The sequence below is a fragment of the Pogona vitticeps genome, chromosome 1 (assembly GCF_051106095.1).
Source record: "Pogona vitticeps strain Pit_001003342236 chromosome 1, PviZW2.1, whole genome shotgun sequence".
In the NCBI taxonomy this organism is placed as follows: Eukaryota; Metazoa; Chordata; class Lepidosauria; order Squamata; family Agamidae; genus Pogona; species Pogona vitticeps.
In genome coordinates this window covers 290,771,149-290,785,681 of record NC_135783.1, presented here as the reverse complement: position 1 = coordinate 290,785,681, position 14,533 = coordinate 290,771,149, and the positions used below count along the sequence as shown (strand labels likewise).

Genomic DNA, 14,533 nt, shown 5'->3' with positions numbered 1-14,533 from the left:
CCTCCACCACCACTCCAGCCTATGGCCCTGCCACCTCTCTTTCCCACCCACATCTGCCAGCTATTGTCTGTGTGCACTGGGAAAAACGGCTATTCAGAGGGATCCAATAGCCAAGTCCATCTGTTGCTTCTGCTGTTGCAGCCACAGAGACTACAGTAGCCAAAGCCTCAACAGAAGCAGTTGAGAGAAAAGAAGCAGGGATGGAGTGAGCCATGGAAAAAAAGAAACTGCTCCAGACCGCAGTGGGAATGAAGCCAAGGATAATCTTTCTGGAACCCATTCATTCAGACTTTTCTGATGCTAGGAGAGAGAGATTCTTGCAGATGGTTAGTGCACACACGGCTGCCTCCTACTCAGTCTTCACTGGCCCTGGTAGCAAGAGTTTCAGGCATTCTAGCATGTCACTTTCACTAAGGACTTAACTTTATGTGAAAGCAAAACACTCAGCATTTCCCTCTGCCAAGAATGGCTAATTTGCTGGAACAGGAGCAAAGAAACAATGAATATGGCTACATTTCATGACTAGGAACGGAGCACAAAATACAGTCCATTTCAATTTTAATGTGAGCGCAGCTAATCCACACTGCTCAAATAAACTGCCAACTGAAATACAATTATATGTCAATATTTCCACTCTTATGAATAATGCAATGTCATTCTCCTATTTTTAAAAATTATATATTAAGGGAAAGCATGCACCTTAATCTGACTGTATTTAAAACATTATATTGTGGGGAAATGCTGGCAAAAATATATACAGTGTATTAGACAACACTGTGTACAAAAATTCATACATTTGGAGTAATAATATCCAGTATCTCTAATAAGGTTTATATATTTAGGCATAAAGCTATGGTGCTGCATTTCACAGTTCTTCTCTATGGCCTCCTCACCCAGTTTTGGAAGTTCTTATGCACTGTGGTCCTGTTTCATCATAGGCATCCTTCAGTCTCGAGAGACCATGGTAACATGCTCTGAATTGAGGAGTGTCCTCTCCAGAGCATGAAGCCTGGGTAAAGTAATATGGAGGATAGGCTGTTACCCAAGCAGCAAATCCCCCCTCTCCACATTGCTGAAATGGTCCAATGGAAAGGCAAGAGCCAATATAACTGGTTCCAGCAACGTCGCAGGAGTTGGCAGAATGAAGCGAACTGCCTTCGGGACTGTAGCTCCGGATTTTGCCACTAGGTTAACTCCTGAAGCCTTTTCCGCGAGTGGATATAGCCACAAGGCAGCGGGGGTTTGAAATCAGAGTTTTCCTTCTCCTAGATGCGCTGCCTTACATAGCTGATGAGCCCCACCTACCTGGCCTGCTCTTTAATAGTGTGGAAGTATGATCCAACCGTTAGAACTTTCCTGCCTCCCAGGTGTATACAAATCTAAGTTTTAAGTTGCAAGTGAGGCAGACATGAAATACTACTTATTTCTGCTTTAAATGAGCGTGTCCCAGGACCCTGGGCCTTTTTCCCTAGGAAGCTGGGCTGGGGCTGAAGGCCAGATCCTGTTTACTCTATCAGTTATAAAGAAGGCCTCTTTTATTCACCATATTCCTTTCTAGCTCCTTCTGTAAATTAAGTACCTCTCCAGCTAAATTGCTCTCCCCTTCAATCTATAAGTAAGCCCCATAAATTCAGTAGGTCTTACTTCTGAGTAGACATGTGTAGGATTGTGCTGTCAGTGAGCTATTAGCCCAAGATGCTTTCTTTCTGTTCTCACTGAAGCCTCATTGTTGGTACTGCTAGACCACAGATAGGAACAATGGGGCCATTTAAGGTGTTGCTGGACTGCAGTTCCCGGCATTCCTCGACACTGGCCATACTGGCTAGAGCTGATGGGAATTGCAGGGCCACTCTTTGCACACCCCCATTTGAGATGCTTTGCCCACCCTGCTGCCACTACATACTCTGCCTATTTGACAGACCATATCATGTTGCCATGAGAGTCCTTGCTTTCTACAGTTACAAGCCCATCCTCTTCCTCCATCTCAGTAGCACATCTCTACATTGGACAAACTGTTTTCCTCCTACAATGTTTCCCTAAATAGAGTGGCAGGGTCACCGAGTTCTGAGACCAACATAATGAAGGCACAATTTTGTTATACTTCAAGCAAGGAAAAATATGTTTGTGGCAAACATTTGGTGCTTGTGGTGAATATAAGGCTGTGCATGCCACTATAACTCAGGCAGTGTCTCTGTGCCCCCCTTTTCTTTGGGTATGCTGCTCTCTCTGCAAAGGATGAGGTTCACAGCTTGGGTGTCCTACTAGATCCAACGCTGTCTATGATTATTACTCAGATAGCGTCCGTGGTCCAGTCTGCCTATTTCCATCTCAGGAGGATTGCCCAGCTCCATCTCCACCTTAACACCAGGTCCTTCACTACATTGATCCATGCACTGGTAATCTCAAGATTAGACTACTGCAACATTCTATGTGGGGATCCCCTTGAGGCTCTAATGGAAACTTCAACAGGTCCAGAATATGGTGGCCAGATTACTGAGTGGAGTGAATAAATATAATCATATCCCCCCCCCCATTCTGGCCACCTTACACTGGTTACCTGCCAGCTTCAAGGTGATGGTTCTAACCTATAAAGGCCTAAAAGGTTTGGGGCCTCAGTGCCTGGCAAAATTGCTACTTCCAACAGGATCTGCCCATCCTACAAGAACATGTCAATCAGGCCGCTGAGGATGCTAACACTGAGAAAGGCCTGGAGGGAGAAGACAAGAAACCAGGCCTTCTTGATGGTTACTCCTTGGCTGTGGAATTAATTCCACCCTGCAATTCAGTTGACCCCTTTGCTGGGATTTTTTTTAAATCACTAAAAACCTGTTTAGTTAGACAGGCATTCCACAATGTTATTCCTGTCGACTCAGCTGAACTTATTTAGCCTACTTGATCCAGCTCACAATTTTAATTGTTCTCAATGTTTTATGTAAATGTATTTTTATATTTTGATGGTATTGTTTATTTGCACTTTATTATTTCTCTTTTCTCTTTTGTTAAATGGTATTTTAAATGTGTTATACATGTTGCAAATTACCCAACGTGGCCTTCAGACAAATGGGTGGTATAAAAATTAAGTAAATAAATAAACAGATAAATAAATAAATAAATCCATGTCCACATTTGACTCTATATAGTTCTCAGGGATAGGCTTCCAGTCACCTTGAACAGCCGTGGCATCAGGATAATTTTTATCAAAGGATATAAACAGGAAGGGACATCAAAAGAGGAAACAAATTTCTTCTTCCCCTCTCCAGCCTAAAATTAATCAGTTCAGGGAATTACATGATCAACTGTATGTCTCAGGATCAACTCACAGGATGTCTCCATGCAGTATGTAATAATCTCACAATGGTAACAAACACATTTTGTATAATTAGAAAATATGAGAGGGAAAGGGTCAGAAGGAGCTGTCCTTGCAACCATTTCCTGCATTGAGATCAGAGGAGCATCTGTTCCACAGTTTGGTCCACTGCAGGAATGGGTTGGTTCGTTGCTTTTTCTGGTTATCAGATGATGGGATTGCTGGAGTGAACCAATCTGTCCCCAGAATATCCTTAGTCACAGGTTTCTGGCTACCTATCAAGGTTGTCATTGTTGTCGTTGTTGTCGTTGTTGTTGTCGTCGTCGTCGTCGTCGTCGTCTTCTTCTTCTTCTTCTTCTTCTTCTTCTTCTTCTTCTTCTTCTTCTTCTTCTTCTTCTTCTTCTTCTTCTTCTTCTTCTTCTTCTTCTTCTTATTATTATTATTATTATTATTATTATTATTATTATTATTATTATTATTATTATTATTATTATTATTATTATTATTATTATTATTATTATTATTATTATTATTATCTGGTGAGATTATTCTGTTTTGGTTCATTTCCAGTGTGTGCAATCAAAATTAAAGCTTCCGTCTTTATCTTTCCAGCTATTTCCCATGTCCCTATATCATTAGTGGACTACACAGGCATCTCAACCACATAATGATATGAGGAAATTGGGAAATTAAAAAAATTCTTTGTTCTGCTGCTCCATCGAGCAGAGAGAGGAAGCAAAAAAAGAAGTTTTTTTTTTTACCACTTAAAGCAGTGCTGATGAGCTTCATGAATCAGTGGAAAATTTTTAGAAATTAAAGTCTTCCTCCCAGAAGCAGGAGGAGACAGGAGGGGGCAAGGACAGAGACTCCCCCCATCTTTTAAAGGAACCAGTCAAATAGAGTCGCTTGAGGTACATATGCCATATAGATGCAAGGATCATGCCAAATGGCATATCAGACTGCTCTCTGACCCTAAGCAACTCTATTTAGCCCATTCCAGCTCACTCCATTTGAACCTGTCTAGACAAGCTCTGACTCTGTGGTTCAGGAGGCAGGTAGCCTGATTGAACACAAAGATGACATGGTCCCAGTCATTGGTAATCATTACTGGTTTCAATGGAGAATCTGCTCCAAAGTTCCAGTAGAATGCCAAATGTATGCAGTATCTTAACAGGTCATGCCTAAGTGTTTCAGGCTAAAGAAACAGAAGGTCCCCAGGTGTACCTGGACTGCAACTCCCAAAAACCCTGGCTAGCACAGGCGGTGGTGAAGCCTTCTGGGAATTGCAGTCCAAAAACATCTGGGTTAAACTAGATTGGGAACTTACTGGTCTTGGAATTAAAAGATCCAGATTCAAGTCACCACAGAATCATGAAACTCATTAAGTGGCCTTAAGACACCTATTTTCTCTCAGCCTGGCCTACTTTACAGGGTTATTGTGAGGATGAAGTGGAAGGAGAAGAGTCACATAGCACTCTGAGCTCATTGAAGGACAAGTGGGATATAAATGTAGCTAATAAGCTACATTTGCCTGCTTGCCTCTGTCCTAAAAGGGTGTGGTGTACCATGCATCTTTCCTGCTGCAATCCAGTTCCTCTGCACTGTAATGAAGTAATAGTTTGATGCAGAATTAAAAGGTCCTTACTGCACCAGAACATTTTGACACTGTGCCCATTGAGCACATTTCCTAAAAATCAACTCACTGTCTCTGGCAGGAAGAGAGATGTGATTTTATGATGTTGTCATCAATGGTGCCTAACACAACATAAAGCCCATAAAACAATGGAGAAATGATGCAGGCATAATTTCACAAAATAATTTCCTTTATCGGCATATATATAAGAAAACACTGATAAAGAACAGACACCCACCAAGAGAGAGGTCATATTATGCCTTGTGATATTACATCTTCATTGTTGTTGTTTGCTGTTGTTGTTGTTACGTGCCGTCAAGTTGCCTCTGGTTCACAGTGACCCTATGAATGAGTGCTCTCCAAAATGTTCTGTCCTCAGCCACCCTGCTCAGCTCTCGCAGAATCAAGCCCATGGATCCTTTTAGGGAGTCAGTCCATCTCATATTTGCTCCTCCTCTTTTCCTGCTGCCTTCAGATTTTCCCAGACTTATTGTCTTTTCCAGGGAATCTTGTCTTCTCATTATGTGCCTAAGTAGGACAGCTTCAGTTTCAACATTTCCCCCTCCAGAGATAATTCAGCCTTGTTTTCATCAAGGCCCCATTTGTTTGTCTTTCTGTCAATCCAAGGTATTCACAAAGCTCTCCTCCAGCACCACATTTCAAACAAATCAATTTTTTTCCTGTCAGCTTTCTTGTCAGTTTTAATTTCTTTGATTTCTTGGTTCAATCTCCATTTGGGTTGAAGGTTGAATGAAGGTATTAAAGATATTTAACTGATTCAATTTGTTCATTGTCAATGTTAAAGTTGTATAGTTTTCCATAGTAATGATTTTTGTCTTCTTAACATTCAGCTGCATTCCTGCTTTGGAAGTTTCTTCTTCCACTTTCCCTAACAATTGTTTCAAGTCATTGCTGCTTTTCACCAGTAAGATAGTATCATCTGGCTATTTTAAATTACTGATGTTTCACCACCAATTTTCACTCCTCCTTCATCTGAATCCAGTCTGGCTTTTTGTATATGTTCTGCGTACAGATTGAAGAGGTAAGGGGATGAAATGCCTCCTTGTCTGACACCTTTGCTTATAGGAAATCATTGTTCTTGTCCACAGCACATGTTATGCATCAGAACAATCAAGTGCTGAGGCACATATTTTTCTTTCAGAACAACCTATAAGGTAAAGGTAAAGGTTCCCCTTGACAATTTTTGTCCAGTCGTGTTCGACTCTAGGGGGTGTTGCTCATCCCCATTTCCAAGCCATAGAGCCAGCGTTCTGTCCGAAGACAATCTTCCATGGTCACATGGCTGGTGCGACTTAGACACGGAACGCTGTTACCTTCCCACCGAGGTGGTTCCTATTTATCTACTTGCATTTGCATGCTTTCGAACCGCTAGGTTGGCGGGAGCTGGGACAAGCGACGGGCGCTCACTCCGTCGTGTGGATTCGATCTTACGACTGCTTGGTCTTCTGACCCTGCAGCACAGGCTTCTGCGATTTAGCCTGCAGCGTCACCACGTCCCATTAGAACAACCCATAGTTTCTCATGATTTAAATAGTCAAAGGCCTTGCTGTAGTCTATAACGCATAGACTGATCTTCTGAAATTCTTTAGTGTTCTCCAGTAGCCTGTGGATATTTGCAATGTAATATCAAGTGCCTCTTCCTTTTTGAAATCCAGCTTGGACATCAGGCACTTCTCACTTCATAGTAAAAGGCTTTCTTGCAACACCTTGAGCATCACTTTGCTTGCATAAGAAATTAAAGCAAAGGTCCTATATAGTTACTAAAGAATTTAGCATATCCTTTCTTGGGAATTGGAATGGATATTGAGCATTTCCGGTCTTCATTACTTTACATTTATTATACATTCATCACATTACTTGAAATGAACTTTAGACTACAAAGAGGCAAAATTCAAGCCTTTTATCCTTGACTATTTTTTTTAGTGAAGAAAGACATTTATAATGACAAATAGTAGGTTACCTTGAAGCAACAACCACATCACACTTGTGTGTACATGCCTTTCATTTGATGTTCAATACTAAAATATGTATTGTTTACAACTTGGAGGAAGTCATCAACTCTTGCCATAAATGACTAATATAAAACTAGTGATATTCTGGTTGATACAAAATGTATCTAATCACTAGCAAGTATAAAAAGGAAGGTAACAACATTACAAGTGCACTGAGAATAAATCTCTTTCAACTGGATTCTGGAATGAACAAATATAACAATAAAAATAGCCCCCTTATGTGTGCAAGGCCAGGAGTTACCTTTTAAAATAAGTAAATGAGAACTGTGGCTTCAGTTCATGTGACAGGTCCAGAATCAGCTCTTATGCATGCATGATGCACATGTCTGGAAATACTTTGAACAAGTCATCCACACATTTTGCTGACAAATGATGCCATAGGCCACATTTCTAGACTGTAACAGTTTACAGAAATAAGATACTGTACAGGCAAAAAGTGTGGGTATTTAATTTAGACCAAATGTACACGAAGCACTAGTCACCCGTGGAAGTCCCCCGTAGAATGTCATGAATGCATAATGCTACACTGGAACATGCTCTAATATACCACAGCCTGACTTACGGATGTTTCCAGACATCCAAGCCAAAATGAAAGTCTTGCTCTGACCATGCACAGATTAAAATAAATAAATATATTTATTTATTTATTTATTAAATTTATACCCCGCCCCTCTAGACCATGTCTAAATATGATTGTTACTCTGCTTTACAGTATCTTTATTGAATCTAGGAATTGTAGTTTGGATTTCTGAGTCTTCAAGACTTCTTAATATGCTGACCCTTAAAGGGTTACTCTGAGCATTCAGCTGTCACTGCCTCCAAGGTAGCTCATACAGCTAGTCTGACAGAACAGCAGAAATAGCTTGGACAGAGGTCTGCTGACATAGCTGACTGGCCTGAGATTGGCCCTGTTTGTTCCCTTAAAAACACACATTCCTAGCACCCCAGTTTTCTCATCAGTCATGCTCCTGAAGGGGTAGACTCAAGGTTGTGGATAACTCAATCTAAGACATATTCCCTATAACCTAAAGGAAAGAGAAATGCAGCGAGGCAGGCCAGAAGTCAAAGCGTTCTCAAAGTCTAGTAGGCAGCCAGGGAGAGAAAGAGACTAAATGATCATCCTGATCTTCCAAGAAATGACTCATGCCTGTGGGCTTTTCCCAGAAAAAGGTGAAGTATCAAGCCTCAAGAAACATGAGGGCCAGTGAGATCAGTCCCTTATCTCTATGGAGTTGACACACACACCTCAGCCACCTAATTCATGCACCTACAATTGGCTTTTCACCACTCACCCAACATCTATTACGGCTCCTTTAACTAGCATGCATGCTTTTGTAGGATTTAGATTACATACCCATTCACACATGCACCTATATAAACAAGTCAAAATTACTCTCATTGCTCACATATAAAGATGGTCTCATTTCACACGCTAGCAGGGTTATGATCAAAATCCTACAAGGAAGGCTTCAGCGGTATGTGGACTGAACAAGCTGGATTCCGAAGGGGCAGAGGAACTAGAGACCAAATTGCTAACATGCGCTGGATTACAGAGAAAGCCAGAGAGTTCCAGAAAAACATCTACTTCTGCTTCATTGACTACACAAAAGCCTTTGACTGTGTGGACCACAGCAAAGTATGGCAAGTCCTTATAGAAATGGGAGTGCCTGACCACCTTATCTATCTTCTGAGTAACCTATACATGGCACAGGAAGCAACAGTTAGAACTGGATATGGAACAACTGATTGGTTCAAAATTGGGAAAGGAGGATAACTAGGCTGCATATTATCTCACTGCTTATTTAACTTATATGCAGAATACATCATGTGAAAGGTTGGACTGGAGGAATCCCAAACCGGAATTAAGATTGCCGGAAGAAATATCAACAATCTGAGATATGCAGATGATATCACTCTGATGGCAGAAAGTGAGGAGGAATTAAAGAACCTCTTAATAAGGGTGAAAGAGGAGTGCACAAAAAATGGTCTGAAGCTCAACATCAAAAAACTAAGATCATGGCCATTGGTCCCATCACCTCCTGGCAAATAGAAGGAAAAGATATGGAGGCAGTGACAGATTTGACTTTCTTGGGCTCCATGATCACTGCAGATGACAGCAGCTATAAAATTAAAAGACTCCTGCTTCTTGGGAGGAAAGCAATGACAAACCTAGACAGCATCTTAAAAAACAGAGACATCACCTTGCCAACAAAGCTATTGTTTTTCCAGTAGCGATGTATGGAAGTGAGAGATGGACCATAAAGAAGGCTGACCGCCGGATAACTGATGCTTTTGAATTGTTCTGCTGGAGGAGACTCTTGAGAGTCCCCTGGACTGCAAGGAGAACAAACCTATCCATTTTGAAGGAAATCAACCCTGAGTGCTCTCTGGAAGGACGGATCCTGAAGCTGAGGCTTTAATACTTTAGCCATCTCTTGATAAGACTCCCCAGAAAAAACCCTGATGCTCGGAAAGTGTGAAGGCAAGAGGAGAAGGGGACGACAGAGGATGAGATGCTTGGACAGTGTCATTGAAGCTACCAACATGACTTTGACAAAACTCCGGGAGGCAGTGGAAGACAGGAGGGCCTGGCGTGCTCTGGTCCATGGTGTCACGAAGAGTCGGACACAACTTAACAACTAAACAATAACAACAACAAAAGATGGTCTCTCCAGACATAATCCTTGTCTTGACTGCAGTTTGGAAAATCAAATAGAATAAAAGGAAGCAGTCAACTTCTCAGCTAGCGAGAGGGTCAGCTTCAGAGAACTCTGCTTTCTTCTTAGTTTCATGTGACCTAAGAAGACTTGTAGTACCTTTTTCCTGTCTCATATTCTTACTTCTGCCTTTGATCAAAGATTTGCTTCAAATCATCTCAAATTCCAGCAACTGGGACAGACCATGACTGGAGCTGGGTGTTTGTGCCTCCCTCTTAAGCAGCAAGGTGTTCCCCACTTTCTGTTTGGTCTACCAGCAGTTGCTAGCAGCAACTGCAGCAATTCTGTATCTGGAATATGTCTCCTTGTTCTTGTCACTGACAGTTTCTTTCTCATTTTCATTCTGCCAGAGTCACACCAGTCTACAGCGGCTCCGGTACCTGGTCTGGTTTCATTTATGATGAAATATTGCAAAGCACAAGGGGACAGATTCATGCCTTTCCTCCTCTTTCTAAAATCAGACAACACCATTTTAGTTACACAACGCTATGATTTAGTAAGCCTAAAACTTAATGGCCAAAATCCTATTACTGATCAATGCTTGCATAGGGGAAATTGTGTCATTCTCGTCAGCAAATTGCTGCTTATTAGTAAGATGCTGGTTGTGTTCCTGGGTGGACTCCTGATGATGCAACCATGAAAATGGCACCAAAACATTACACCAACAGCCACACACCTCAAGAAACAAATCCATGAGAACAATTAGCTCTGACCAGGCTGCTTAATCCATTACATTTGTAATTGTATTTTGTACATCTCAAAGATCTGACTGGAATAAGCATATATTTCAAAAACAGAGAGGTACCATACAGGTATACACATCACAAAGTTGGACTTACCTATAAGACGTGGTTATCACAATGTACTTTAACAACATTTATACCAAGACTGAGTCATCACAGAAATTATGGTTAATAATAGAGCAGTAGTCCTAGTATTTATACTTAAATCACAACTTTCCCCTTTCCAAGGAAAAGAAGATGTGTATTTTTTTCCTTATTTTATTTTAAGCATTTGTTTATTTCCTGTTTGCCCACTAGGGTTTCCAAAAGGATTAACAAACTGAGCCCCATAACATTTTCGTTGGCCAGGCTATTCCTAGGCTAAAGGATAGCGCCTGGCTAAGGGTTTTCTGTGAACATTGTGTTGATTATTATCAAGTAGCCACTCTCCTGACTTCATTCTCTGTTAGAAGCAGTTAAAGCCTGAGCCACAGCAGCCATAGGAGGCTTCTATCTTTGGTCCCATTTCCACCACACCAAATTGTTGTGTTCTGCTCTTCGGCTTGGACTTCAACATCCCTCGTTGTCAACTGTACAATGACATCGATTCTTAACCCCTCTACTCCCCTCCACCCAAGTCATTACCATCTGCCACACAGAGCGACACCTGCCTCCCGGGGGCACTTTCAATGGCTGACGTCACTAGGAAAAAAAATCTTCTTATTTAGTAAGCTGTTATCCAAAATCAGTATGTGGTTAAAAATAGCCTCTTGTCTATGCAGAACCTTCCTCGGTTTATAGACTAAACAACAGAGAGGCAGATAAAAGGATTACAGATGGCCAGCCTAGGAACAGTTATAGCTGAAACATTGAAACTGACACTCCCACCTCCAGATGGAGAAGTAACATTACAGACAGAGATTAAGAAGCACCCTCCAGAATCATGCAACAGAGATATATGGACTTTCTTCACATTTATTGTCACTTCTTAATAATTTCCTTCACATGAACCCTTAAATGCTCTCTTTCCCCCATCAATAAAAATGCTCCCTGTCATAAGGCCTCCTCACACCTCCAACAAAACCTTTGCTTCCTTCAATCTGATTGAGTGAACTACAGTATATGAAAGCACAGATCACAATATATCTACTAAGTTGTTACAAGGCTCTTTTGTTTGTTGTTAACACAATAATAGGGCCGGCCCTCAAGAATCTGTTTCTGCCAGTTGTACATTTTTCTGTTTCAAGCAAATTCCACTTATTCTTGTTTCATTTCCTCTGGCCAGTCTTCCTTCTTACACCCTTACTGTTATTCAGACATGCTCCTTTCCATCATGTCTGACAAAAGATTCCAGTGCTCTAATGGGTTACAACTAAGGATAGCTCAAGATGGCCTTGCAGTCTTCTAAGCCATGATCAAAATCTTCTTGTCATCTTATCAGGGCTTCATTCTCTATGCAAACAACACCACAGTGAACAATTCTATACTCAGCCAGAGGCACCATGGAACAAATATATTGCACACATTCTAAAACTAAATTAGACAACGATGCTCTGATAGTCATGCTGAGAGTGTCTGTGGAAAACCTGGCAACCCTGTTTCTTTTTAAATTCATTTTAGAGTGGGATGGGTTAATTCAGATGCTCTGCCACTGTCTGATGCTTATTAGTGGAAAGCAAAAAATCTCCTATGTTACAACCTTGTGCATATTTTCATTGGTGCAATGCATATTCGACACAGTGGGAACTTGCTTGTGGAGAGAAGGGTGGCATATAAACAAAACATAATACCTTCAAGTAAACATGTACATCCTTGGGCTGCTCCCTTACCCCTATACTCTCTTATACACTTCAAAAGTGCACAAAACCCTCCTAAAAAGTGATTAGCCACCTCCAAACTTAGTAGCATTCCACACTAAATCCAATCTAAGGTAGCCTCATTCTTGCTATTGTCATTTCTGTAAATGGAATGTTCTTTCCCCCAAATTCATCTTAATTCAGAATCCCTACATCTGTAATGCCTCAGGACTGATGAAACTTGCCATCTCTCAGTTCCAGGGTATATTTTGAACAGTAAGACAACACACCTAAGAACACAGCAAGAGGGCATTCCTCCCAGTATAAACAATTCCCAACCACTGCCCCCCATCATGTATTGTGCAACCACATTTCAAGTAAACGCAATTACATCTATAGAAACTTGAACCTCTCCTTTCAGATATAAAGTCCTGATTTCCCAGCTTACCCCACCCCACCTTCAATTCTAAAGTCTTCCACTGCTACCAAATCCCCTAATTTTGTGGGAACAGAAAACACAGTTTCCAGATAAGAAATCTCCTCCATACTCTCCCATGGGCAACTGTCATTGACACACAACCAGGCCCATCTGTACCAGAAGCACATTCTGGCCTTTAAGGGATGCATCTAAAAGGAAGAAGCACCAGGAGTTTGGGTATTTAAGTTTAGCGGAGAGAGAGGGGGGGTGTTATTTACTTTTTATGTTGAAGCCATTGATGTCTTTCTGAAAAGGAGCAAAAGGGCCACGGGCAGGAGTGACAGGCGCCCCCCCCCCCATGGTCCATGGTGGGAACGGGGGAAGGTCTTCTCCAACAAGCCACGTCTCCCACCCGCCAGTCCCCTCCCCAAGGGCTCACCTGTGTCCGAGGCACCTGCGGGAAGAGATTGAGCGTGGTGGGCCGCTTGGGTCTGTAGGTCTCCATGGTTGCCGGCGGCGGCTCCTTCTTGATCGGCTCGGGCGCCGTCCCTTCTTCGCCTGGGGTCTCCCCAGCAGCGTCAATCAGGTCGAGCTGCAGCATCTCCGCCTGGAGACGGCTGGCCTCCCCTACACCCACTCCCAGGACGCCGCTGCCTTGCAGATTGACATGGCCCTGCCCGGATAAAAGGGATGGAGAGGGGAGGGAGCGGGGGCGAGAGAGACAGAGAGAGAGAGACAGAGAGAAATCATGAGACTGGGAAGTGGGGTGGAGAAACAGAGGTCAGGCAATGATGTCGCATCTCATAAGCGCCCGAAGAGGGGGCGAACAGGAGCCCTGCCCCCTTTCCCCGCCGGACCTAGCTTCCGAAAGGGCAGCAGGATGAAATCGAGCAACCAACTCCTCCTCCCCGCGCGAAAAGCTTCCCGCAAAAGTATTTTGAAAGGGTGTCTCCCCTTCTCCCCCGCCAGCCAATGAGGGGCATCGTGGACGCGTTCACCGCCCCCACCCCATCCCACCCCACCCCCGGCACTTTTGCCCGAACGCGTTTTCTACCGGAGGAATTCGGAGAAGCGCGCGTCACGTTCTCTTGCACAGCAATACCGAGCCTGGAGGAGAGAGGCGGCCTCCTGGGTTGGGTAGCCACGCTGGGAAGCTGCCAGATCTGATTATAGGCCCGTCTAGAGTCGCCTGTCTCTTCACTTAATGATAACGCGTGTGGGTTGTTTTTTTTTTTTTTTACTCCTTCCGGGTATCAAACGCAAAGTCTTGGCATGCCCCACTTGCACATGCCAGGTATAGAAACAAGGAACGAACAGACAGACAGACAGACAGACAGACAGACAGACAGACAGATAGATATGTTCTGACACAAAGCTACCTTAATTTTCTTTAATGGTATGTTTTCCCCATCCAATCAAACCCTATGGTCAGAAAATTATCTGTACTGTATTAGAGGATGCCTCCATACTATGTTAGCTTTCTAGATGCAAAGATTTTTACAAGACCACTGTGGCAGAGTAAATGTTTTCATATTCACCCATGCCCACTTTCCCTCTCTTGGTCAGAATTCTGTTGGGGATGTATGCCAGTGTAAGGATGATGGTGTAAACTCCGGTGGTGAATTGCCACCAATAAACAAATTGCAGTTCACATTGTAGTTCACATGCCAGTCACGGGACTAGGAATGCCAGCCACAAGTCCTTAATGAGCTGCCCCCCTTTATGCAATTGCACTCGTGAAGATGTATATTCCCAGTGAGATTCTGGCCCTAATTTCAGTAGTGGCCTTCCCTGAAAGGTCTCACCTTGCACCTACATTGTACTCATTTTTGACACCAATCAAAAATGTTTATCTTCTTTCTGACTATTAAGGGTTTTATTGTTAAACATTTTATCTGGTGTATTAT

General features: G+C 42.6%; 1 protein-coding gene across 5 annotated transcripts in view; it reads right to left on the bottom strand.

Annotated features, from left to right (window-relative positions):
• Window positions 1-14,533, bottom strand: part of MAPK8IP1 (mitogen-activated protein kinase 8 interacting protein 1) — a 76,422-nt gene that overhangs the window by 15,067 nt on the left and 46,822 nt on the right. For 3 of the 5 annotated variants that reach the window (XM_020798544.3, XM_072985995.2, XM_020798563.3), the window contains exon 3: window positions 13,066-13,299. In XM_020798544.3, coding sequence (XP_020654203.3) covers window positions 13,066-13,299 — 234 coding nt within the window. Of the gene's footprint in view, window positions 1-13,065; window positions 13,300-13,483; window positions 13,560-13,680; window positions 13,795-14,533 lie in introns of those variants that run through there. The other 2 variants (XM_020798553.3, XM_072985996.2) reach the window with 2 other exon arrangements.